A 26,567-nucleotide genomic window follows, 5' to 3' on the forward strand; every position below is an offset into this window, starting at 1 on the left:
GGTCCCGAGTTCGTTGCCTTAACCAGGACACTCCGCCCCTAGGAGCATCCAGTTCCTCCTCTGACCAGTGGAACAGTATAGGATGCTTACCTCACTGGGTTATTGTGAGCAGCGGAGGGCAGGATTCCTGTGGGAGGCGGAGCGGGGTCTGGTACCCAGAGTGCACGCCTCTGCTAGTGGAATAGGGTGTGGAACTGGAACTCGGGGGGCGAGAGCTCAGTCCTGCAGTCTTCCATTTATTCCAGCTGAATCTATAAGTCTCTCTCTCTCTCTCTCTTTTGTCTCTCCAATAAGACACTTGGGTTAGGAATTACAGCAGGTGTTTGGACCTTCCTGTGCTGAGAACTATAGATCAATCTCTCTATGGAACCTCATATCAGCACCATCTTATAGGTGCTATAATTAGCTCCTTTTTTTTGCAGATGTTGAAGTTGAAATGTAGACAGGAAGCCGGGATTCAACCCCAGGCTTCTAACGTCTGTACTACACATACTTGTCTGTGTGTCCCAGCATCCACTGCCATCACAGGTGAACACGTGTGGATTGGCCGCACTCGGGGCTCTTGGATGACTGCGAGGGGATCGAGTTCAGGGCTGTGCCCACAGTGCACTCTTCCCTCTTTTACTAAGTCCTCCAAAATTGTAGGCAAAAAAAAGAAATTCCGGAGCCTTCTGCTAGGCTTTCGGGACAGGTCCTGATACCTTCACTCTGTTTAACATAAACGGAACGGAGAAACACTTGTTCTACTTGGGTGGTGGGTTATTCTGAGAGTCACCTGCAGGATTTGTGCTTACATGCGTTAAAGAACTCAGCACACTAGGAGATCAAATGTCTGAGCTAGAAGGGACTTCACAGCCAGCAGCCCAGAGGTGGTCAAACTCAGCAATTCAGAGAACTGGTTCACCCTTGGATGGACAGCAAGCTGGCTTCTGCCAGAGAGTGCTCCCTCTCCCTCCCCCTCCCCCTCTGCTCCTCTGCCCCTCTCCCTCTCCCTCCCCTCCCCATCCTCCTCTCCCTCTCCCTCTCCCTTTCCCTCTCCCTCTCCCTCCCCTCCCCCTCTCCCTCTGCCCCTCTCCCTCTCCCTCTCCCTCTCCCTCTCCCTCTCCTCCCTCCCCCTCTCCCCCCCTCCCCCTCCCCCTCCCCCTCTGCCCCTTCTCCTCTCCCTCTCCCCCTCTCCCTCTGCCCCTCTCCCTGTCCCTCTCCCTCTCCCTTTCCTCCCTCTCCCTCTCCTCCCCCTTCCCCTCTCCTCCCCTTTCCCCCTCCCCCTCCCCCTCTCCCTCTGCCCCTCCCCCTCTCCCTCTGCCCCTCCCCCTCCCCTCTCCCTCTCCCTCCCCTCCCCCTCCCCCTCTCCCTCTGCCACTCTCCCTCTCCCTCCCCTCCCCCTCCCCCTATGCCCCTTCCCCTCTCCCTCCCCCTCCCCCTCTCCCTCTGCCCCTCTCCCTCCCCCTCTCCTCCCTCCCCCTCCCCCTCCCCCTCCCCCTCTGCCCCTTCTCCTCTCCCTCTCCCCCTCTCCCTCTGCCCCTCTCCCTCTCCCTCTCCCTTTCCTCCCTCTCCCTCTCCCTTTCCTCCCTCTCCCTCTCCTCCCCCTCCCCCTCCCCCTCTGCCCCTCCCCCTCTGCCCCTTCTCCTCCCCCTCTCCCTCTGCCCCTCTCCCCCTCCCTCTCCCTTTCCTCCCCCTCCCCCTCTGCCCCTCCCCCTCCCCCTCTCCTCCCCCTCCCCCTCTGCCCCTCCCCCTCCCCCTCTGCCCCTCCCCCTCCCCCTCTGCCCCTTCCCCTCCCCCTCTCCCTCTGCCCCTCTCCCCCTCCCTCTCCCTTTCCTCCCTCTCCCTCTCCTCCCCCTCCCCCTCTCCTCCCCCTCTCCTCCCCCTCCCCCTCTCCTTCCCCTCCCCCTCCCCCTCTGCCCCTCCCCCTCTCCCTCTGCCCCTCCCCCTCCCCCTCTGCCCCTTCCCCTCCCCCTCTCCCTCTGCCCCTCTCCCCCTCCCTCTCCCTTTCCTCCCTCTCCCTCTCCTCCCCCTCCCCCTCTCCTCCCCTTCCCCTTCCCCCTCCCCCTCCCCCTCTGCCCCTCCCCCTCTCCCTCTGCCCCTCCCCCTCTGCCCCTTCCCCTCTCCCTCTCCCTCTCCCTCTCCCCCTCTCCCTCTCCCCCTCTCCCTCTCCCTCTCCCTCTGCCCCTCTCCCTCTGCCCCTCTCCCTCTCCCTCTCCCTCTCCCTCTCTCTCTTCTCCCCTCCCCCTCCCCCTCCCCCTCCTCCTCTCCCTCTCTCTCCCCACCCCGCTATGTGTATACATTCAAGACAGTTTATCGAAACAGAAAACTTTAGGTCTAAAGAAATCTCTGAAAACCTGGTCTGACTCTGATGAGGGAGGTTGATCGTGGGGAGGCTGTGAGTGGGGGTTGTCAGGGGCACACGGGAGCACGCTACATTTGCTGTTCAATTTTGCTGGGAAGTTAAACCTGTGCTAAAAAATAGTCCACTATGAAAGCGGGGAAAATGCAGCGAATACGCCCAGATGCACAAGCACAAGTTGATCTGTCCCTGCCGCCGCCGCCCTCTGCAGAGGAGAGAGAACAGGTACACGCGACCGAGTTAGTCGCCCTCACACCAGCTGTTATCCTTGGGAGTGTGACCCAGGAGTGGCAGGGTCCTCTTTCTTTCTGGTTCAGGGGTCCATGTCACTGTCTTAGGGAGGTGGCAGAAGGGTGTATTCATTGCCCACGCCCACAGGAGAGCCCGTGATGGGGGATGTCTGTGCCGTTGCTGGCTCTCGGGTATCCCTGTCCCTGCAGTAATCCCATGCGAGCCGTCTGCGGCGAGGAGTAGTGGGGGTTCAGGTCCCTCCAGCTGTGCAGGATCAGCCATCTCCCTGCCTTTGTCCCCGGCTCTCCGTCTCTGCCATCGCGGGGCCACCTAGCGCACTCTCCCCTCGTCCTCACGAGGCCCCTTCTTTACCTCTGTGGCCTTCGCCCCCATCCTGGGGAAGCTCCCCCTTGCCCCTTGCCCTGCTGCAGCCACCAGCCACTTCTCAGCACGGCTCTCCCCTGCTTGTCCCCTTGGTTCCAGGACGTGCGGTAGGGGTGGCGGTTGACTAGGGACAGTGTGTGCCCTGCCAGAGAGAATGACAACCAGTTTTCCTTCTGGGTCAACTGAGAAGCAGGCACACCTTGGTAGGGCGAGCATGGCTTTTTCTCAGACACAGCATAGGCTAATCATTTGGGGGAAGCATATTTCTGCACTACTGTGGCTTTGGCCCCAGTCACCTGGGATTAGCTGACCCGGCCATTATTATGCTAAGAGGCGTTGGGCTCTTTCCCACCCAGCCTGAGCCCGTTGTGCCAGAGAGCTGCCCCTCTACTCTGGCTGCAGCTGGTTCTGTTACCCAGGAGGGGCAGAGTCAGCTCTGATTAGGTTTTTACACACATCCTCCCTCCTACTCAATAATGTGTGTGTGTGTGTGTGTGTGTGTTAGGTCATGCTAGTGAAATATTTTTTTAATTGATTTGAGAGAGAAACACCGATTTGCTCTTTCACTTATGGTTGACTCCTGCATGTGCCCTGACCAGGGAACAAATCCACAATCCTGGCATATCGGGACTATGCTCTAACCAACTGAGCTACCTGGCCAGGGTCCCCAGTGAGATCTCTGTGGGCTTCCAGAACAGATGGCAAAGCTGTCAACTCCTCTTCCCATGATGAGTTAAAAGTTGACGCCCAATTCAGGACCTCTGGGTCTCTTCTGCTGGCCGCTTCTGGCCATGGGGTGGGTTCCTCGGTTACATGTGGTTCATTGTAAGTTAGACATGCACAGTGAGAATCCACAGAGCCTTCGGATGTTTTCCCTCAGATATTCCTTAGATTTGCACAACATCGCCTTCTTGACTTCATGAAAAGAGTATTTTCTCTGTATTCCAAGTAATTGGCATTGAGTAGGTTTTCAATAAGCGTTGAAAGGGTGAAGGAATAATTAACCTTGATTGAAGGAAGATAGTCTATTGGAGAAAACACCATACTGAGTTAGAAGAGTTACCCTCTAGTCCAGGAAAGCTTACGAACAAGCTGTGTGACCTTGGACAAAGCACTTAACCTCTCTGGGCTCCACTCATCACTTGCATCGTCAGCGAGCTGGAGTCCTGAGATCCCGTCCATCTCCTGGAGTCACTGGGTCTGTGCCAGCGGAACAACACAGGCAAAGAGGCAGCCAGCTCGAGTACAGTGAAAACTGCTCGCAAAGCATTTCGCTCTCCTGGGGTTTGGAGGGCACGAGTGTCAGCCTGACATGAAAGTCACCGAAGGACTCGTTGTGTTCAGATGTATGCTGGGCAGTGTATTGTCCACACAGGCCACAGCTGAAGCCATGGTGTGTCGCTGAGAGGCTTGTCGGTTTGAGGTCTGGGCTTCCTGGCACGGGGGACCTGGGACTCGACCGGCGTCCTGAGCCCTTGCAAAGGGGGCAGTATCAGGGGCCCCACTTGCACGTGGATTTTTTCTCTTGATGCGAACATTTCCGCGGGTCTCAGAAAATCGCTTTCCATCAGGCTTGTCCCCGCCGATGTCTCAGCTTTGCCAGAACCTACGTGCGCGGCGAGATGCTTGGCCGGGTTTGGTTTATGGGGACTCAGGGCTCCCCTCGGGCGGCAGCGGCGGGTTTTAAAATCAATTACAGTCCAGGTAGCAAGAGGTTCGCCACAGCGCTCGGCTGTCTGCTCGGGGCCTGTGCCGAGAAATCAAGCAGGTCCCCGCTGCCTCCCAGGAAAATTTGTGGTGTTTCAGGGGCCTGCCGTGAGTTGCAAATCTGGATAGATGGCGGGACCTGCTGTCAGCAAACAGCAGAATAGCTCATACTGTGGTTCCAAGCAAAGGGATAACAATAATTCCCTGAGCATAAAATATGTTGTTCCCGCTTCCTAGTGTATCGTGAGGCCTCTGGCCTCATACATCCGGAGACAGCCCCTGGGGTTCGTGGGGTGGAGCGCAGAGATGCTTTCCTGCTCTTGTTCCATGGACAGGGGGCAGCTCTGACATCCAGATTCATCCGTGGCCAGCCTCCGGCCGCTCTCTGCTCCCCAGGCCTAGATCTGACCAGCTACGCCTTTCCCCTCTCTTGCCAGTCTAGGGGCCAACCCTGGGACGTCCTCCACCGTTTCTCTCTCCCGGTTGGTCCTGGGAGGGGGGCACCCTCAGGAGGTAGCGCCGGGCGGCGGCCGCTCTCCTGAGCCTCTCTCCATGCCTGAGGGTCGGAGGGGAGCAGCACGGACTGTCCGCTGTAGTCCAGCTTGGCTCTGCCCGCTCTTGCCTAGGGCCCTGCATCCACTCGGGCGGCTCAATGCCATCCTCAGGGTCACAGTCCCCAAACTTAACCTGTAGTGCAGGGGTCTCCAAACTTTTTACACAGGGGGCCAGTTCACTGTCCCTCAGACCATTGGAGGGCTGCCAAATACAGTGGTCCTCTCACTGACCACCAATGAAAGAGGTGCCCCTTCCAGAAGTGCAGTGGGGGCTGGATAAATGGCCTCAGGGGCCCGTATTGCAGCCCGCGGGCTGTAGTTTGGGGACGCCTGCTGTAGTGTGTCTTTGCTTTCACCTCAAGACACCTGTCTCTTTAATTTGGCTCTCCGACATCTCAGATCCCGTGCAGGGTGAATGGGATCACCTTTGTAATGAAGAGAGACAATTATTTATGATTCCATCAAGGCCTATTGGCCCCCTGCAATCAACAACACATTGAGTAGCCGAACTGAAAGAGTTGTCCAAAAAAACATGGCGACGCCCTCAAGGAGCCTGCCTTCATTTGCAGAATGAGACACTCGTGATTAAAAGGCAGGATGCATGTTCTGTAGCAGAAATATAAGCAAACTGCCTTAGAACTTGAGAGAAAAGGGCCAGATGATGTTCAGATCTCTCTTTTTGTCCGTAACATCTAAAATACTACTTTATAAAACACAAGGAACACAAGAGAGCTCCAGAACTGTGAATGTTCATCATTTTTTCAATTTATTAAACTAGATTTTAGCAACCTTTGTTTCCCCCCCCCCCCCCTCCACGATCTTGACTTTGGTCTCAAATATATTCAAGAGGGTTTCTTAGATGATCTTATCGCCGAAGACTTGAGTTCTGGAGATGCACACGGGGTTTCTTCATTTTGTTTCACCATCTCTGAGTCATATCCATCAGTGACTTTGGAAAAGTCATGTCACTTCATTGCTTCTCAGTTTCTTTATCTGTAAAATGGGGATAATAATAGGGTTGATGAGAATATTAAATAAAATAATGTTTAGCATGGTCCTTAGATGATAAAAAAACAAAACAAAACAAAGAAACCCTCCCTAAGTGATAGCTTAAAATGAACATATAGGCTGTTCAAATGAAAAATAATATAATAATTAATAATATAAGAATAAACTCTGTGTTTCATGTACTCACAACTGTAAGCCTACTTTTGCCTCACCCTGTAAGTATAATTATCATTTCCATAAATTATTTATGGATAATTATTATTTTCATTTTCATTATTATCACTTCAGAGTTGGAGCCAATGTCGAGCATAAAAGATAAAAAAATATTGCCTAAATTGACTCTTTCAGAATATTAAGAGAAGGGGAAAAACTACATGAAGAAGATATGCATATGTGCTACCATAATTATGCTAATAGTGACTTTTTACTATTTTTTACAGTAACCTTATAGTTTGTTGTCATTCTTTTACAGACGGAGAAATTTGTCCAACAACACCAGATCTTGCAAATAAGCAAGCTCGCAGTTACTTAACTTGTTTTTAACTGCTGAACGGTCTATTTTCCTCAGAGGAAGGGTGGGGATAAGGCTGGTAGTTGAAACCAGCGCCCTCTATTACTCACCTGGCATGAGCTACCACTTGACCCAGGCAAGTGACCAGGTGGTTTGCCCACTGGCTTTTATAGCTGAGGGACACACAGCCACTGACCCTGGGCAGTCAGCTTCAGTTGTGCCTGGATTGCAGTCGATTTTATTGATTCTTTTTTTTTTTTTTTTCTTCTCAACACAACAGCTTGAAAAGGCTTTTTTGCCCCAAAGTAGCTGATCTTTTCAAATCTTTGCTATTTCCTCCTGGAAAGACTTTCAGATAACAGGGTAAATGCAATTAACAACCACATACTTTAGATGCTGCGGAGACATTTTAGACACGTTTCAGGTTTTCACAAAACACGACGTAGAGTTGAATGAATCCTTGGGAAGACTGCCTAGTCGAGCCTCCTCATTTTACAGCCAACAAAGCCAGTCCGAGAGGTGGACACGACCTGCCCGGGGTCAAACCACAAGATGGTCACGGAGAGGAGAAGCCAGCAATCCCAATTTCAGTTTCTTTCTTTTAACTTGTGTTTCTCCACGTGGGGATAGGCCACCATAGGCAAAGTTATCTTCCTTGGTGCGAAGGATCATTTTAGGTGTGCACTGATCAAGTCCTGTATCACAGAAGCAGAAGGTCATTCATTTTCTTTCAACTCCCTTTCTGTCTTTCTGTGCCAAAGATGGCGTATCTTTCCTATTTTGTCTTTAATCTTATTCTATTAATGCCCTTTGATAACAAAGAGGGAGCAGACCTCAGGCTTAAGCTCCTCTTAGAATTTAATAAAAGCGTTTTGTTTTCAGAGTATCGATTGTTACACTTACCTTCCTCTGTGGCTGCCCTACAGGTTTTCCATTGCAAGTAGCATGTTTTTTTTTTTTCTTTTAAAATAAATGTAAGCAGATTAGAATGAATTTGCTTTATGAAAAAAATATTAAGTAAATAATAATGCAGGCTGTAAATTATGAGCAATGCATGGTGGGTTTCACATTGGCAAAAATAATAGTTAATTAGAGCTTGGTAAATATTTGATTCTGCCCTTCTGAATGTTCTGAGCCCTTCGAGGATAGATGTGGCTGAATCCTAGTTTCCTTCTTATTCATGTCATACCTTCTTATGTAGCAGCCAGAAAAACAATTATTAGATCTAAAAGGAAAACATAAAAACTATCTATCTACCAGAGATGAACTCAGAAATATCGGCACTCTCATCATCGGTAACTTTCCTACCAGCTAAACAGATGGATTGGTAGCCAGTTTAGTTCTGTATGTAGGTACTTCTGTGTATATTGTATATTTTCAATTAGAAACGGTATGTCATTGCAGTTACTGAGAACAGAAACTGGTTTTATTTTCCAGAGACTAATGCTCGATATTTTAGACCTTATTCTTATCTTGTGTTCCCCTTTCAAGAAGTACTTTGAATTTCTGGTTATCTTGCTATTTTCCCTGAGAGGTAGTGCGTGGAAGAAAAAGGTGTCAAAATGCAACTTATCAAACATTTCCCCACTATTATCACATTTTAAAGATTAGGATGTGATTAGGATGTATGGAATGAATGGAATAGGAATATTAAAGTTATTCCTCAAATGGGGGTATAGAGAGATAATTTTCCCCCTATAATTTACATATATCAGGTCAACAGACAGAAAGAAAGATATACTAAGTTACACTAGGTGGGTGATTTTTCCTTTTATCTGTAACAGCTGATCTTCTCATACTGTTTAGTTTTCCTGCTCCCTGAAGCTAAAGTTCCTGCTTACCTGTAACTTAGTTACCCAGGGATCCTGGAGCTTGCCTGTCATCAGTGACACACAGAACTCACTCATGTCTCCTGCTGTAGGCGTGTGTGTGTGTGTGTGCGCGCGCGCGTGCGTGTGTGTGTGTGTGTGTGTGTGTGTGTTTCTAGAATGCTCCTTCAGTGGAAAATTTATTCTCATTTAGAGGAATCTGGAGAAAAAAATAAAGAAAGACAGAGTCAACTTCTGGTCACTTATAGGCAGTTAGAGTCAAATGTTTGAAAGATGGGCTTCTGAATCAGCAGAGATCCTCCAAAGTGCCTGGTGGAACTGCACGCCAACAGGCAGAGTGCTGAGATGCCAAGAAATAACGGCCCTTCTATTACGGCTAATAGAAAGACTACACTGCTAAATTCAGGGCGAGGAAGGTTAATGATGATACATTCTTTTTTAGTATCAAAGATTAACAGGATAACTTGCATATTAAAGTTAATTCAGACACGCTGCTAATGGAGGAGGCATGCAAAATTAATTTCTACAGCATCTCTTAAATTATGATCACTCACTCTTCTCTCTGGCTGCTGCACTTGGATCTGGAAAGCGCTGAGTGCACACTTGGAGGGGGTCCACGTCAGCGCATAGTAGGGCAGCCTGGGCCCCTGGGGAACCGCGAGAGAGCTTGTGGGTGTGTTCCCTTTGGTCCTTAATCACCACCGGTCCTTGGTCCTCGGCTGGGAGCTTCCCTGCTGGGAGGCCTGCGCTTTATCCCAGGCAGGTGGTTGCTTGGCAGGGACTTTGGTTTCCATAGTTGATGAGACAATGGAACTGATGTGAGCTGAGGAGAGGGTGGGCGGTGGGAGAGTGAGGGGAGAGAGGAGGGAGAGCTGCTCTCTCTCTAATGCAGGAGATGCTCTCGGTAGAGCTGGGGACAGCGTCTCTGGGTTCCTGCTGCCTGAGTCCTGTCGAGAACCAAGGCTCCAACCACTCTTTAACAGCACGCAGGCTCTGGGGTCTAAACACCCGACAGTGTATATATAAACATATACTAACTCAAACAATTTGCTCGACTTCCTCAGGCCTCACTGTGTTCACGTGTTCAACAGGGAAAATAATAATACCTACCTGATGGCAATATATATCTTTAATTTTGGTAAAATTTACATAGAGTGAAATATACACATCTTAAGTGCCAGGCTCAGTGAATTTTATACACACACACATACACACATACACACCCATGCAGCTACCACACATGTCAAGCTATAGCATGTTTCCAGAAAGTTATATATGGATATTTTAAAAAATAAATAATAATAGCTTACTTTTATATAGTACTTACCACAGGCCAGGTGTACTGCTCTAAGCATTTTATGTATATTATCTTATTTCATTCTCACAACCTTGTGAAGGGAGGTGCTCTTATCATCGTCACTTTACAGATAAAGAAAAATGATTAGGTGACTTGCCCACAGTTACAAGGACAGTAACTAAGATTCCTGCTCTGAACATCCATGCTCTAACCATCATTGACTCTGTAGCACCGGCCTTGTGGTACTTGTTAAGTGCCTCAGACGAACGAGAGTGGAGCTGCCTTAATGCTGACATTTCCGTTTCTTCTCTCCTTGTCTTGGGCTGGTAGGCTGTGCATGGTGCCCTAGCAGGGGAGTCCTTCAGGGAAAAAGCCAGACTTTAGCTACCGTTCCATCCCAGCTCCAATAGTCAGGTGCGTTGTAGGCGCTCATAGTCCTTGACTACTGTTCCCTAGAAAACCCTGCCCCCAGTGGCCACTCAACTGGCACTACTTGGTAAAGTGTCATTGTGGACAAACTTACTGGTTAGATCACCTAGGCAGTTCTGGCTGCCTAGTCATCTTTGGGCGCTATCTAAACCGTGACCTATGAGGATCTAAATATTTCAAGTGAAAACCTCTGGTGTTCCCAAGCCCCTTGTAGATCCGTTGTCCCAGATTCCCAGTATTTGTGTCTCCCTGCCGGACCTTTATTCAGACCCCAGTACTTCCTATTTATCCTTCTCCACCTTCTCTTTCTCCTTCACCTCATCCTTCTTGTCTTCTTTCCCCTCCTTTTTCCCCTCCTCCTTATCTTCTTCCTCTTCCTCTTCCTCCTCCTCCTTCTCCTCCTCCTCCTCCTCCTCCTTCTCCTCCTCCTCCTCCTCCTCCTTCTCCTCCTCCTCCTTCTCCTCCTTCTCCTTCTCCTCCTTCTCCTCCTCCTCCTCCTCCTTCTTTTCACTTCAGCATGGTCTTCACTGTCATCACCAAATAAACTTTAATAAGCCACTTGCTCTCTGCTAAATGCACTGTAATTGCCCATTAATAAGTCTTTGTGGGAGGCATCCACGTTTAATGTGTCTTTCATAGAGTCAAATTCATGCTTAACCTCTTGTATTATATCATTCCCAGACACATTTAGCCAGCTGTCCCTTTGACATCTGAATTTGAATGTCAAATTCAACATTACCAACACTGTATTCATTGCACTTGTGAAAACTGTCTCCTCTCCCATTATTTTTCTGCCAGTCATTTGGAGTTAGCCCTCAACTCTTCTTGTGCCTCATTCTTCATTTTCAATGAAGCACTAAGGTCTTCAAATCTTTCTTATATATGCTTCGAATCTGGTTTCTTCTCTCAATCTTTACTACCTATATTCTGGTTTGGGACCATTCACACGTCAGGTGACCTCCAAGTTCTTGACTAGTGCAGCAAAGATTTCAAGACACGAGTCCAGATGAGAGTAAATTTATTAAAGTTTTGAGCAGGGGAGTGGCCACCACTCCCCTGGGTGCAGGTCTCGGCGGGACCCTTAAGGGTTAGGATAGAAGAAGCAACATCCATGCCTGAGGAAATGGGGTGCAGGTGTGTTCAAGGAAGGGTGCACATTGGTGTTCGTTGTCCTGAGGGTTTTATCTATTTTCTATAGGTGCGAGTTTTAGGGGAGGTGCCAGGGGAGGATTTAACAGAATATTCATTAGGTTTCTGGGTGTGTCATTCAATATGCTGATATATTATTATAAAATGGGTCATTCTCTGCTTGGTTTCAGCTTTATTTCAGATGGTCTGGATCTAGCTGGTATTTGTTCTCTACTTGCCTGACTAAGGTTATCTAAACCATCTATCTGTCTTAGGCATCTTCAGTGAGGGAGGGTGGGGTCTGGTAATTTACTAGCTCACTGTTCATTGTTTAGCCATTTCAGCTGTTTGTTCAACCATTTGTCTTCATTTCCTCATTCCCCTTGCCAGCGACTTGTCCTAATTTCTTACTGACCTGCCTTACTATACAACCCTGTACCATGTAGGATGCTTGGCATCTGCTAGGCACTCAAAAAATACTTATTCACTTAAAAAAAAATAATTGGCCCTGGCCGGTTGGCTCAGCGGTAGAGCGTCGGCCTAGCGTGCGGAGGACCCGGGTTCGATTCCCGGCCAGGGCACATAGGAGAAGCGCCCATTTGCTTCTCCACCCCTCCGCCGCGCTTTCCTCTCTGTCTCTCTCTTCCCCTCCCGCAGCCAAGGCTCCATTGGAGCAAAGATGGCCCGGGCGCTGGGCATGGCTCTGTGGCCTCTGCCTCAGGCGCTAGAGTGGCTCTGGTCGCAATATGGCGACGCCCAGGATGGGCAGAGCATCGCCCCCTGGGGGGCAGAGCACCGCCCCTGGTGGGCGTGCCGGGTGGATCCCGGTCGGGCGCATGCGGGAGTCTGTCTGACTGTCTCTCCCTGTTTCCAGCTTCAGAAAAATGAAAAAAAAAAAAAAAAAAAAAAAAAAAAAAAAAAAAATAATTGAAGGTGTCGTGTAAAGCCCACAGTCGTGAGCTCTCTTCCATTTCTTGTTTTCCTCTTTTGCATGACCACATAACAAAGTCAAATAAATCAAAACCGTTAGCTTTTCTTGGGGTCTTTTCAGAGCTAACCCTCTACAACTCAATGTCAAAAGCAGCTAATCACTACTAAACTTGATGTAGGACACTAACATTGGAACACAGTGTGAAACATTTCTTTAAGAACGGTGTGCCCCAGAAAGCCATGTTTCTCAAAAGGAGTTGGTTCTTTTCTTCGACTTCAGTGCTCAGCAAACTCGAGAACTTGGGTGATTTCCTTTATTGCCCTGATAGCTTGTCACGCAAGAGCCACATTTTATGGGCAGTTGGAGCCCTTACATTAACTTTTAAATTAGCGTGTCAACTTCTTTCTTCTATTATCCTTTTTGGACTTAGAGAGTGTATAAAGAAATACACAAAACTAATAACAAATACACCAACATGACATGCCCCAAATAAAATATTAATGTCAATTTCATAAAAAGTACAATTTGAGACTCATCGGCAGGGACTGAACGTATTTGCAAAGGCAGTATGTTTCATTGTATGTGGGGGTATTTTTTATACTGTTCCCGTCAGTTGGCCGGTCCTTTCTTTATTACACTTGGATTGCTCAAGGGCAATGACCATATATTGTCCTCTCTTTGTAAGAAAGCTCATTACAGGTCATTGACTGATATTTATTCTCTTTATTTCCTCCCTTCTCATACTTTGCCCAGTTTCCTCTTCATTAGCTTTAGAGGCCAAGCAGACTCTCTTTGATCCTTTCACTTAAATAGTGGGCCTAAGTGTGTGATTCATTTCTTAAATCACCCTTGCTCTGGGCCTTCTGCGGAGGGCTCTGTTGGCTCCGTTGAATGAAGGGAGAAATGAAGCAGGCAAGGCCCCGGCCCCCTCAGGGCTGTCTCCACCCTCCACCTTCTCAGCTGAGTCCTTTTAGAAAAGAAAACCAGTCCAGAAGGACAAATTCTCCCCATTTCCTTTTTTTTTTTTTGGTATTTTTCTGAAGCTGGAAAAGGGGAGAGACAGTCAGACAGACTCCCGCATGCGCCCGACCGGGATCCACCTGGCACGCCCACCAGGGGTGACGCTCTGCTCACCAGGGGGCGATGCTCTGCCCCTCCAGGGCATCGTTCTGCCGCCACCAGAGCCACTCTAGCACCTGGGGCAGAGGCCAAGGAGCCATCCCCAGTGCCCGGGCCATCTTTGCTCCAATGGAGCCTTGGCTGCGGGAGGAGAAGAGAGAGACAGAGAGGAAAGCGCGGCGTGGGGGTGGAGAAGCAAATGGGCGCTTCTCCTGTGTGCCCTGGCCGGGAATCAAACCCGGGTCCCCCCCGCACGCCAGGCCGACGCTCTACCGCTGAGCCAACCGGCCAGGGCCCCATTTTTATTTAAATGGTGGTGGGGGCGGGAAGGAAATGGCAATGAATTTTTCCCCCTGCGTCTTTGAAGTGTGTTTGCAATCCTTCAGCTGGTTTGAAATATATTACACTTCCCTATTTTCCCTCTGTAATAAACAATGCTAGATATTCAATGCGTGGGGCTATCCACGAGGGGGGACCCCAGCCTTCTTGCCATCGGAGCTGTTATGGGGAAGGTGAGGGAAGGCTGATTGGAAACAATCACACAACCATTCCATTTTGCTAATGCTTGACTCCGGAAGAATTTTCTCATTTAATTCTCTGAAACGAAGGGCCCCTCTGTTAGCCTTAAAACGTAAACAAGAGGTTTTTAATGTGCGCTATCCCCCAGAAATGGAATACCGACTGCTCATATTGATCCACAACGTTGCTGTTGGTTTTTCTTTATTTCTGTTCTTTTCGGCATTTGTAAGTTTTCTGATGGCGGCAATCTAGGATTGATTGTTCAAGTGCGGCTTGAGGATTGCCGGTAAGTGGCATTATTATTCTAAAGAGCAAACAGAAATGTGAAAGGATGTTTAGAGAATGCTCGCCTGGCCCTCTAGTCTACCCGCATACAAAGGAAACACGGAAACCTGAGGCACATGTCCCAATTATTCCCATTTACACCTGCCTCTTCCAAGTCCATTCTTCAAGTGTGGTGTTTTAGACAAAGCGCACTTTGTTTGAATGATAACAGACAATAGCCACGAGTCCATTTCATTCCAGCATGCCCGAACCAGGTGGTTTTGCCAAGTGCACACGTCAGCTCCAGCTAAAAGAAACTGAAGTTTTCAACTTCCTCTGTTTTGCACTCAAAAATTTCATAGGGATGGTGTCAATCCTCACACCACATTACACATAATCACTACCACTGAATTTGCATAATGTGGTGGATTTTTTTTAGATCCTCTTATGAACAAGGCATTTTAATCCCCGTTTTCGTAGGAAGAAAGGTAAACCGGCTTCTCTTGGGTCACACAGCCTGGCACTAGTCAGGCTGGGATTCAAACCTAGGTCCCCCAGACCCTCCATCCAGAGTGGTGCTCACTTCCCCACCCTGCCTCGGTGTGGGGCAAAGCCAAGGACCCAGGACGGGAAGATACTGCCCGACCGGGTGCTCGGGGGAAGAGGGGGAAGGTGAGGAAACACACAATTCTTGTTTCTTCAAGGACAGCACAAAAGAAGACATTTGGAAATAACCCAACACTAAATAGTGTTCTAATTCTGAGAGTTGCCATAACTACCTGTACGCAGGATAGCCGGGCGGGCGGGCTGGAGCTAGCAGATGTTTGTTCATCTAACACTTATTAGGATCCCAGGGTGGGACAGTCATTGTGCTGGAAACTGTGGGAGACAGGACTCGGTGAGATTGGATAGATATCTCACCCTCCTCTCTCGCTGTCTTCTGAGGAAATGGTGCCGGAAGTTGTGACCATCATGATTGCTGTTTGCTACTACTCAACTGCGGCGACATGAGTCAGTTCAACCAATTACAGCTGAACGAATGGTTGGTTGAATTAAAAAAAAAAAAAAAAACACAAGAAAACACAAAAGAAATGAGTGACTGGACTAAAGACTAAATTCATCACTGAGTTGATGAATGCTCATGATTGTTTAATTGTAGGATTGGAATTTTTGTTTGTTTTTTCTTCCCCTGGGACTATACCCCATACTAAAAGAAAACAAAACAGCCAACCATTAAACAATCCAACCAACCCAAGTCTCGAGCGTTCTATGTTAGGGCCGGCTTAAGGGAACCAGACACATGCAGAGGGCGGCGGCTCCAGCTCGCAGACGCCGGGGGTCAGGGGTAATCGTCCGCACCCATGAGCCTGTGAATGTGTTTGGGTCACGTTGGTGCCCGAGTCGGACAGGTCTGTGTTGGACTCTTGCCTCCATGAATTTCAGTCTTTACCTATGCAGGGAGTCTCCCACCTTTAAGCCCATCTGAGCTAGTCCATACTCACATACAAACATGGGTTTTCTCATTAGTAGGAATCATTATAACAAGATATATCTTCATGAAGGACAGAAACCGTCTGTTGTGGCCACACCAGTCAACTAGTTTGCACGGTGATCCTGGGCCAGCTCTTGGAGCTCCTGTGTCCTCATCTGTAAAGTGGGACAGTAAACTATACAGGACAGGTATTTGTTTGGTGTGTGTGTATGTGTGTGTGTGTGTGTGTGTGTGAGAGAGAGAGACAGAGAGACAGAGAGAGGGACAGACAGAAAGGGAGAGAGATGAGAAGCATCAATTCTTCATTGTGTCACCTTAGTTATTCAGTGACTGCTTTCTCATATGTGCCTTGACCGAGGGGCTACGGGGGGGGGGGGTTACAGCAGACTGAGTGACCCCTTGCTCAAGCCAGTGACCTTGGGCTCAAGCTGGTGAGCCTTGCTCAAACCAGATGAGCCCGCGCTCAAGCCAGCGACTTTGGGGTTTTGAACCGAGGTCCTCCACGTCTCAGTCTGACGCTCTATCCACTGTGCCACCGCCTGGTCAGGCAGGACAGGTTTTGATAAGGATTAAATATAGTACATTCCCAACTCGGAACCCAGCAGGAACTCAACACGGGGTGCGTATGTCTCATACTCAACATTCCAGTCTCCCACTGCCTTTCACTTCTGTCCTTGATTACATGGTTTCTGTCCTTGGTTAAAATATATCTGTTATAATGACTCCTACTGATGAGGACACTCATGTTTGTTTGTCTGCGAACATGTACTAGCTCAGACAGGCTTAAAGGTAGAAGAGTTCCTTAGGTAGAGATGGAAGTTCATGAAGCCAGGCCACTGCATGGGTCTCCAGAGGGGCCAGGGGCTGGACGGAAGGGATTAAGGGACGCTGTAGCATGGTGCAGAAGAGAGGCAATGGGTCAGCGACGATCCGCCCTGGAGGGGTGAGGGTTGTGAGACTGTTACAACAGGTGTCCTCAGTGAGTAGAGTTTGAGTTGAATTCCAGATGTCACTGAACTGGAACCGAATGGGGCAAGGGGTATAAGACGCAGCTCTTTGCAGTCAAGAAAGCAATTGTGACTCATCTCCCCTCTCCCTTGAATTTCAAATGGAGCACATTGCTTTGATGGGAATCCTCTTTTCAAGACTGCCCGGATTATCCAGTGACAGAGGCTGCTTGGTGTGGCCCCCAGGCTTCCCATCTGCTGTGTGTTCTATTAGCCAGGGTGAGGGAGGGAGGGAGGCAGCCTTCTCCCGGGCTGAGCGTGCTCACCTGGTTCATCTGCTGCGGCATCACGAATGCCGTCATTCTGAGCAGGAGGAAACAGGTCGAATTTGGGACCATGACTCAGGTGGCCAGAGCTACACCTTTCTTTTCCTAAAAGCACTTGCTACGGAGCTGGAGGATGGATTAATGAGTGCGCTGGCAGGGAGGAGGCCATGGCGGGCAAGTCAGCGGTGGCAGGGTCCGTGATCCCGCATAGTGCGAAGGGGTCACCGCAAGGGCAGTCGCTGTCAGCACACCGGTTCTGCTCCTAGAGCCCTGGCAGGTGTGATGACAGGCCACCCCTGCAGCCGCTTCCCATCACCAGAGACAGGGGGACGGGAGTCCTTCATTACCTGCTAGCGCAGCAATGAAATGTTCTCCGTGACTAGAGCCTAATTTGATAAGCCCTTAGATGAATCTCTTGTTCTCTCCCTCAAATGCTCAGAATGCACACGCGTGTACATCTGCGCCGCACGTCTCGTCCGTCGGCAAGACTGTATCCCAGGTCTGTCCACTTCCTTCTGTCGCTCCTGCTACTAACCGATCAAGCTTTCGTCCTCTCCCCTTCACCGTGACGGTAAGGAGGCAGGCTAGCTCAGCAGGTGCGGACGTGGACTCGGGCATCGCATCTCCTGTGTTGGAATCCCAGCTCTGCCACCGACCGGGTGTGTGGTCTCTCTGAGCTCGTGTCCTCGTCCATGAAATAGGTCTGATGATACACTTCTTCACGGAGAGGATGCCCGGTGCAGAGCGAGGGCTCAGTACACATTGTCCCTCGTCTTCCCCTCTACAGAAAGCCTCCTTGCTGTTCTCCTGCCCTTCCCCTGCTCCTCATTAAACATTCAAAAGCAAAACCTATTTACCTCCACCCAGTAGTCAAACTTCGTACCGTGGGCCACGGGGCCTGATGAGACTTGGCCCCAGCCAAGCTCTCCGAGTTTATTCTGTCGTATCATGCTCCCCGTTTCCTAGAATCCAGCCATACTCATCCCCATGTGTGATCCCTCCAACATGTTAAACAGACTTCCACCCCGGGGCCTGGGCATGCCGTTTCCCCCACTTGGAAGGCTTGTCCCTGAGATCTCCGTAGATAGTCCTCTTCTCCCCCTCAGGTCTCGGCTCAAGCGCCTCCATCCCAGCGGGGCCTCCTGACCGCCCCTGTGGTGCCGTCTCCCCCGCGCAGCCCAGGCTCTGCGCCTCACGATACCCCGGTCCTTTTGCTGGCAGCTCTCAGTGTCGGTTGCTGTGGCGTCGGCGGTCAGAGGTCTGCCCGTGTCTCCGGGAATCCATGACTGTTTCTGTGCGTATCTCCAGGAAGGCTCTCTCTCTCAGCAGCCAGCACCAGCCCGGTACGGCTGCCCTGCTTTGCCTGTGCCCTGAGAGCACCCACGGTGCCCGGGACTGTCCACCCCCAGGGTCTGAATACCCCCACTGCTTCGCCGCTGTGGCCCACACAGTGTCCAGAGCGCCCCCGGTGTGCGGCTGGCCTGCTTTTGCACCCTGCCTGGACCCCACCCCCACCTTCCCCTCCCAGGGCTTCGGAAACCCCTCCTAACACGTGGAGGTCACCTTCACCGAACTCTCATTTAGAGCTTGCCTCTAACCTAAGACAATTAATATCTTCTTAAATTATTCCTGCTACCCTGCTAGCATCTAATATCCATGAGAACAGTGCCGGTTACAGTAACTACTCATTGATATAAATACATCGCATACAGACTATCGGAGCTTACAAGTTATATTTATAAGCAACGTGACAGTCTTAGACATCAGCATACATCTTCTTAAAGATTCCAGCACTTACATATCAATTTACCCTTCCTGATGTCACTGTGCTTCTGAATGGCAAACACCAACTTATTACAGGGCTTTGGCTTGTAGCTTTTAGTACAATAGCATGTTTTATGTTAAATATAATGGATATATGGTAAAAGCAATCGCTGGGTTTGGGCTTTTAAGTGGATATCTACAGTCAAGTTCTGGGATTACATGTCTTCCTTAGGATTTCATCCTTCTAAGATACCTGAGAGGTTTTTTGCAGTTGCCGAGGTCTGAAATCTCTGAATGGGCTGTGTTTGTTTAGCTGGGAAGATAGGGGTTGGCCCTCAGGGATCATAAAGTGCAGACGTCTATCATGGCGGAGGTGGGCTGTGGGGGAGCGAGGGATGGCTCTGGATGTTGTCATGAGGCGTGTTCTCCGGGAGGCAAGGAAGTGAATCATGAAGACGGCGCTGGGGCGGAAATGCTAGTAGAGTTGTAAAAGGCTTGTAACCTGATCTGGGATATGAAGTGTGTGGCTAGTTATTGATTTCCTCGTGGGTGGAATGACTTCTCTTCCTGACCCACTGGCTGGAGGCGGGCGGTTTTGAGAACAAATTACCAGCTGTCAGGCCGGAGCGGTGTCTGAGGAGGTCCTCCTGCACTGCACGTCGAGCTGATCGAGCCCAATGGCCTCTGACATCGGCCGGCGCCCCCCAAGCCAGTGGAAGGAAGGCATGGAGCAGAACAGGGCTCAACGCTGCTGGGCTCTTACTCAGGAGAATCCGGGGTTTCCGTGATGGGTATTCCCTGCCGGCAGAAGGGCCTGGGGTGAGGGGTGGGGGGGTGATCCTCGCCGAATTCACCTCTCAGTCAATGGGAACTTGGCCCACGCAGAATGAGTTTCACCTTAAAGCAGGGGTCCCCAAACTTTTTACACAGGGGGCCAGTTCACTGTCCCTCAGACCGTTGGAGGGCCGGACTATAAAAAAAAACTATGGCCCTGGCCGGTTGGCTCAGCGGTAGAGCGTCGGCCTAGCGTGCGGAGGACCCGGGTTCGATTCCTGGCCAGGGCACATAGGAGAGGCGCACATTTGCCTCTCCACCCCTCCGCCGCACTTTCCTCTCTGTCTCTCTCTTCCCCTCCTGCAGCCAAGGCTCCATTGGAGCAAAGATGGCCCGGGCGCTGGGGATGGCTCTGTGGCCTCTGCCTCAGGCGCTGGAGTGGCTCTGGTCGCAACATGGCGACGCCCAGGATGGGCAGAGCATCGCCCCCTGGTGGGCAGAGCTTCGCCCCTGGTGGGCGTGCCGGGTGGATCCCGGTCGGGCGCATGCGGGAGTCTGTCTGACTGTCTCTCCCTGTTTCCAGCTTCAGAAAAATGAAAAAAAAAAAAAAAAAAAAAAAAAAAAAAAAAAAAAAAAAAAAACTATGAACAAATCCCTATGCACACTGCACATATCTTATTTTAAAGTAAAAAAACAAAACGGGAACAAATACAATATTTAAAATAAAGAACAAGTAAATTTAAATCAACAAACTGACCAGTATTTCAATGGGGACTATGCTCCTCTCACTGACCACCAATGAAAGAGGTGCCCCTTCCGGAAGTGCAGCGGGGGCCGGATAAATGGCCTCAGGGGGCCGCATGCGGCCCGCAGGCCGTAGTTTGGGGACCCCTGCCTTAAAGCCTGTGACAAATCGAGCAGGATTGAAGAGTGGATTAACCCATGCTGGTGACCAAGTGAGGGGCCGGCTCTGAGCGGACTGAAATTTCAAGCGAGGGCTGCCACAGGCAGGCTTGGACATGGGGTGACCACACTGATGACGTGGCTGTGTGTAACCTTCCTCCCCATAGGAAGAGAGGGGCTCCAGAATGTCCTCACGTCTCTCCATTCTGCTGGTGGAACCAGGATCCACCTGGGGCTGTAGAGCAGCAAACGTTTCCCCAGCATGGGCGTAAGGGGCCAGTCTCATCTTCGTAGATATTTTTTTTTATGACAGAGACAGAGAGAGTCAGAGAGAGAAACAGATAGGGACAGAGAGACAGGAAGGGAGAGAGATGAGAAGCGTCAATTCTTTGTGCAGCACCTTAGTTGTTCATTGATTGCTTTCTCATATGTGCCTTGACCAGGGGGACTACAGCAGAGTGAGTGACCCCTTGCTCAAGCCAGCGACCTTGGGCTCCAGCTGGTGAGCTTCGCTCAAACCAGATGAGCCTACACTCAAGCTGGCGACCTCGGGGTTTTGAGCCTGGGTCCTTCGCGTCCCAGTCCGACGCTCTATCCACTGCGCCACCGCCTGGTCAGGCTCATCTCTGTAGATCTCACGAGTGGTTCTTTTGGTCCCCCCTGCAGCCTCCGCAGCTTCTCTGTATGGACACTGTGTGATATGCAGAGGCCTCTGCTGAGCCTCCCTCAGTGCTGGGATGGGGTGCGTGCAGATTGGGGCAGGGTGGGTCCTGAACCAGCACCTTTTAAAACACCTTGAGGGAGGACGGTGTACCCCGGCTTTGGAGACCTTTTGAATTTAGAATGTGGGGAGGTTACACCTCTTGTTTTCAGTTTCGGGCCCCAGCTTTATTTCCGGGATGATGGCAAGACTCTCACTCATTTGTCCTGTTGCATAGACAGTGACCGCAGAGTGTGACAAATGGTAAGGCAGATGTGTTGTCTGGGCACTACAGGAGCTCAGGGCAGGATCACCCAAATCAAAGTCGGGGTGTCGGGAGTATTGTCCTGGGGGATCTGGCGTCTAAGTGAAGATCTAGGCGGCAGGAAGGAGTTAGCCAGGCGGAGATGGGTGGGGCGGGAACAGGACGGGAAAGAGCTGACTTGCTCGGCTTCTGCGGGAGGACCACGTGGCTGGGTGGAGTGGGAGGGGTAGAAGGGTTTGTCGCAGAGAGCTCCCCCAACCTGCCCTCGGGGCAGTGGGGAACACCTGGGGAACTCCAAGGAGAGGGTCCTGTGGTCAGGTTTGAGTTTTGGGTAGTTTCTACTGAGATCAGAAATCAGAAGGTCAGTTTGGGAGGCCTGGTACGGAAGGTGGAGGAGGTTGGCTTGGGGCCAGGGTGGATAGGACCTCACGGTGGAGTGGATGTTGGGGGGAGAGAGAGGAGGAACCACATTCTCCTGGTTGGCGGTGTAACAGTGTGGCGGGGATGTCTTCACCCTGAGAGTGAGCGGAGGAGGAGTGGACCTAGGGGGGGGTACTGGGGGGGGGGGCGGGAAGCAGTCCTAGGAGCCTGTGTTTCCCTCCCAGGGCGGCTGTGGGCGTGGCCGCAGTGGGCGTGGCCGCAGCTGTGATCATAGCCACAGATGCATCTTTAGGCCAATGCACCTCCAGCTGGATTACCAAAGTGGATGAAAGATCTCCGCTTCACTCTTTCCGTGGGGCTGATATTGGGGAGAAGGAAGGGAGGAAAGGGGCCATCTGATCTGCAGTGTCCCCGGGTCATGAAGTAATTGCAAAAGCATGTCACATTTCGCGAGAGCTGTGCTCTCAGGCAGTAGCACTTTCTGCCATAGGACAAAGCTCTGTCCAAGAAGGAAGAAACCAGAGCCCAGAAACACTGCATTTTCCTCTCCGCAGTCGCTTTGACAAAGGAAAACTCTTTTCTATGAAAATACAGAGTTCAGTGGCTCTGCGGGTTCCCAAGTGCCTGGTCTGAATTACAATTTGGACTTGTCACTGGATGGCAGATCTCCCAGTCTTTGTCAGGCACCGGGTCCCCAGGCTGGCTTTGCAAGTCTCCGATACTCCCTGCCTCCGCCTATAAAGATTGATCTAAGGCTCTGCAGTATTTATCTTTTAAATCATTTGTTGGTTGTTTGCTTGACAATCAAGCCACAATTTAGAGATGCTGCTTCCTGAAGCTTTACAGACTAATATAATTTCACAGCTCCAATTACAAATGAGAAAAATTATTGCATCTCAAAACAGAAGAGCCAGGCATTTCTGAGAAATCATGGTTAACAAGAAGACAAAAGTACTTCCTGAAAAAAAAAAAAAAAAAAAAAAAAAAAAAAAACAAGAAAAACCAGGCCACGTTATTAATGGCTTCCTCAGCTAAAACCTCACTCCGCTCCAAGCGCCTTTGTCTTGTGGGGTTGCTGGTTTTGATCATCTGGAAAGCAGATGACTGGAAAGCAGATTGATCAACCACGGCTCCTGCCGGAGCCTAGCCCGCAGCTCCCACAACCACACTGGTTTGGAAGCAGTGTAAACACGTCCACCGCCTTCCCATCTAGCAGATGTATCCTTCTTCCCGCTACTTCCTCTGAACCCCGTGTTTTATGGAATCGTAGAATATTCGATGGGGTTTACCAATCATTCAGTTCAGCCCTTCCTTGGCTACTTTGAATGCCCACTTATCATCCTATCCATAGGCAGTTACCTAACTGCTTAGATACCTCTAGGATGGAGAGCTCAGTATTAGACCTTCCCATGAGAATTGACTAATTTAGCTCCATTTTAAGTAAAATTTAAAGTTTAATGACTTCCCAAGGATGTCTTTATTATTATCTAAAATCACCAAACTGGTTTTTTCTCTGGAATTCATATCCTTGTAATGGAATGTCAACTGAAATACCAACAGAATGAACTTTTAAGAAAAAAAATAAAATAAAAAGGCCCTGGCCAGTTGGCTCAGGGGTACAGCATTGGTCCTGTGTATTAAATGTCCCAGGTTCAATTTCCAGTCAGGGCACACAGGAGAAGTGACCATCTGCTTCTCTACCCTTCCCCCTCCTTCTCTCCCCCCCCCCCTCTTGCTCTCTCTCTCTCTCTCTCTCTTCTCCTCCCGCAGCCATGGCTTGATTGATTTTAGCGCATCAGCCCTGGGCTCTGAGGATGGCTTTGTGGAGCCTCTGCCTTAGGCACTAAAAATAGCTCTGTTGTGAGCATGGCCCCAGAGGGGCAATCCACCCCAGACTGTGGTTGCCAGTTGGATCCTGGTGGGGGCGCATGTGGGAGTCTGTCTCTCTCTCTCCCCTCCTCTCACTCGTAAAAGAAGAAAAATAGGTGGACTTAACTATTCCATAGCTCTGTTTTGATGGCCAGTCCTGGTAGATTGGGGAAGGGGCCAGAACTGTGAATGGCCGTCTGTGGGAGTCTTAAGCTAATCTTCCATATTTACATTTTTAGAAGGGGAATATAGTCACAAATGCTTTATTCAATGACATGTTATCTAAAAATAAGAAAGTAAGCGATACAATGAGCAAGCTCAAAAGCCTCTGAACTGCCCTCCTTCCAGAATGCCGGGACATCCTGCTTCCTGTCATCACCAAGGAGCTGAAGGAGCTGCTGGAGCAGAGGGACGAGACGCAGCACCAGGTGCAGGAGAAGAAGTACTGCGTGGAGCTGCTCAACAGCATCCTGGAGGTGCTCAGCGGTCAGGACGCGGTGAGTCCTCGCGGGGATGCCGGCGTCCTGGACTCAGGCCGGGGCCCAGCTCATTAACGCTCTCAAACACTGACGCTTCAGATGCATAGCATCTGAAGTCTAAAGACGCAAGTCAAAGGCTTGCCGGGCGGGCCTGCTTTTTTGGTGGCGCGCTGGCCCCCACGGCTGTGAGCAACGGCCAATGGCGTGGGGACTGGGGTGAAGCGTGGAGCGTTTTGTTGGCGTGTTTCTTTCTGAACAGTCCTTCTCATAAGGTGGGCAAGACCTGGCACAGGCTCTGTAGGTGACTCGTCCGTTACGCAAGCCTGGTTTGCAGGGGCAGGAGTGGGAGTTTCCTCTAGGCCAGGGGTCCCCAAACTTTTTACACAGGGGGCCAGTTCACTGTCCCTCAGACTGTTGGGGGGCTGGACTATAAAAAATACTATGAACAAATCCCTATGCACACTGCACATATTTTATTTTAAAGTAAAAAAGCAAAACGGGAACAAATACAATATTTAAAATAAAGAACAAGTAAATTTAAATCAACAAACTGACCAGTATTTCAATGGGAACTCTGGGCCTGCTTTTGGCTAATGAGATGGTCAATGTGCTCCTCTCACTGACCAGCAATGAAAGAGGTGCCCCTTCCGGAAGTGCGGCGGGGGCCCGATAAATGGCCTCCGGGGGCCGCATGCGGCCCACGGGCCGTAGTTTGGGGACCCCTGCTCTAGGCCGACATGGCCAAGCGAAAAAAAACCTTACCCGCTTTCTTCGCTGGTTTAATTTGGTCTTTTTCCTCCAGTTATCTCCTACGATGGTGAAAATGGGTAGGACTCGTTCCGGATGAGCAGATTGCTCAGGAGTAATGTCCAGGAGGTGTCCGCCCCCTGGATGGGCTGGTTTCAGAGGACAGGATATGACCAAACAACCAATAAGTCTTTTCCAAGTATTTGTGTGAGCATTCCCCCCCCACACCCCTCACCCCAAGAAAATCCTCAGAGGAGGGCTTTGTGGATGAGCGGCACCTGTGAGCAACTAGAATTAGAAAACTCTGCAGAACAGTATTCCTCTACTGCTCATATGCCATAGTCAACCATCACTATCAGTTTCTTTCTGTGTCTCTTCTCTGTGTTGTCCTTTCCATTTCACCATCCTAATTAAGCTTCTTCTTATCTCATTGCTAGGAAAATGCAGAAACCTTCTTCATCCATTCATTCATTCCCACACTCATTTGTACACATAATGTACCAGGTGTGTGCCAGGAATTGAGGACACAAAGGCATGATCTCTTTTCTTAAGAAAACGATTACAGATATGTAAATGAGCAATTGCAATACAATATAATAACTAAAATCTGGATGCATGTTAGAAATACTGGAGCTACAAAGACTTTGAGTGTGAGAGAGAGAGAGAGAGAGAGAGAGTGTGTGTGTGTGTGTGTGTGTGTGTGTGTGTGTGTGTGTGTCTATAGCATTTTTGTCAAGGAAGCCTTCACAAAGGAAGTGAAGCTTTAGCTGGGTGTTCAAGGGTGAATAATTAATTATCACAGCTGCTGCTATTCTATTGGCTGTTTTCTAGGCACTGTGTTAAATGCAATCCATACCTTATTTCTGCTTACTCTAATCAGTGCTAAAGATTATTGATCCCACTTTACAGATGAAAAACCTGAAATTCATAAGCTTAACATTTAACTGCAGACAGCAAATAAATTGCATGGTCAAAATTCAAACGGAGGTTGGTCAGACTCCAAAGTCTGCATGATTATAGGCATTGGGGGAATGGAAGCCTGGTCTTTTCCTTCTTGTTTTCTCTCTATCCTCACTCCTTTACTTGGGGAGAAGGAGTGTAATACCAAAAGCTTGGATAGTCCAGATTCACTCCGTGATGATGTGATGATATTGGTGGTGTTTTCATACCTACATTCACCAGCCAGTTATTGAACTGGCTCTGGTCTTTAGTATTTGATCTTTTTTTTTTTTTTTTTTTTAACTTTTTAAGGGAGAGTTTGGTCTTACTCTCACAATGGAGGCACATGAAGACTGGCCCATCATTTCTCCAGAAACATTATATACAGAATGTTGCCTCTTCGCATCGAAAGGAATTTGCACTGTTTCTCACATCTCAGTAATGCTCGAATCCCTTTTTCACAGTTGGGGGTGACCATGGATTCTTAGGACTTATGTCTGAGGAACACACTTATCATGGGCTAACTGCCAGTTTCTTGATTTGAGTGGGATGACAGCTGTGACGCTGAGACTCTGCCCATCCCCTGGGAGTGGCCTCCTGCCGTTCTCTCTCTCAGGACAGGTTGTCATCAGCTTGCACATCTGGTAACACCAGCCACTGGTGAGAGGAGGCTGCTGTCCCCACGCCCCCTGGGCGCTTGGGGCTTCAAGGAGAGCAGTGAGTGGGAGG

At 49.8% G+C, this 26,567-nt stretch overlaps 1 protein-coding gene across 2 annotated transcripts in view; it reads left to right on the plus strand.

Annotated features, from left to right (window-relative positions):
• Positions 1-26,567, plus strand: part of DOCK2 (dedicator of cytokinesis 2) — a 401,087-nt gene that overhangs the window by 121,629 nt on the left and 252,891 nt on the right. For both annotated transcript variants that reach the window (XM_066342684.1, XM_066342685.1), the window contains exon 26: positions 24,022-24,170. In XM_066342684.1, coding sequence (XP_066198781.1) covers positions 24,022-24,170 — 149 coding nt within the window. The remainder of the gene's footprint in view (positions 1-24,021; positions 24,171-26,567) is intronic.

Source organism: Saccopteryx leptura, chromosome 6, assembly GCF_036850995.1.
Source record: "Saccopteryx leptura isolate mSacLep1 chromosome 6, mSacLep1_pri_phased_curated, whole genome shotgun sequence".
In the NCBI taxonomy this organism is placed as follows: Eukaryota; Metazoa; Chordata; class Mammalia; order Chiroptera; family Emballonuridae; genus Saccopteryx; species Saccopteryx leptura.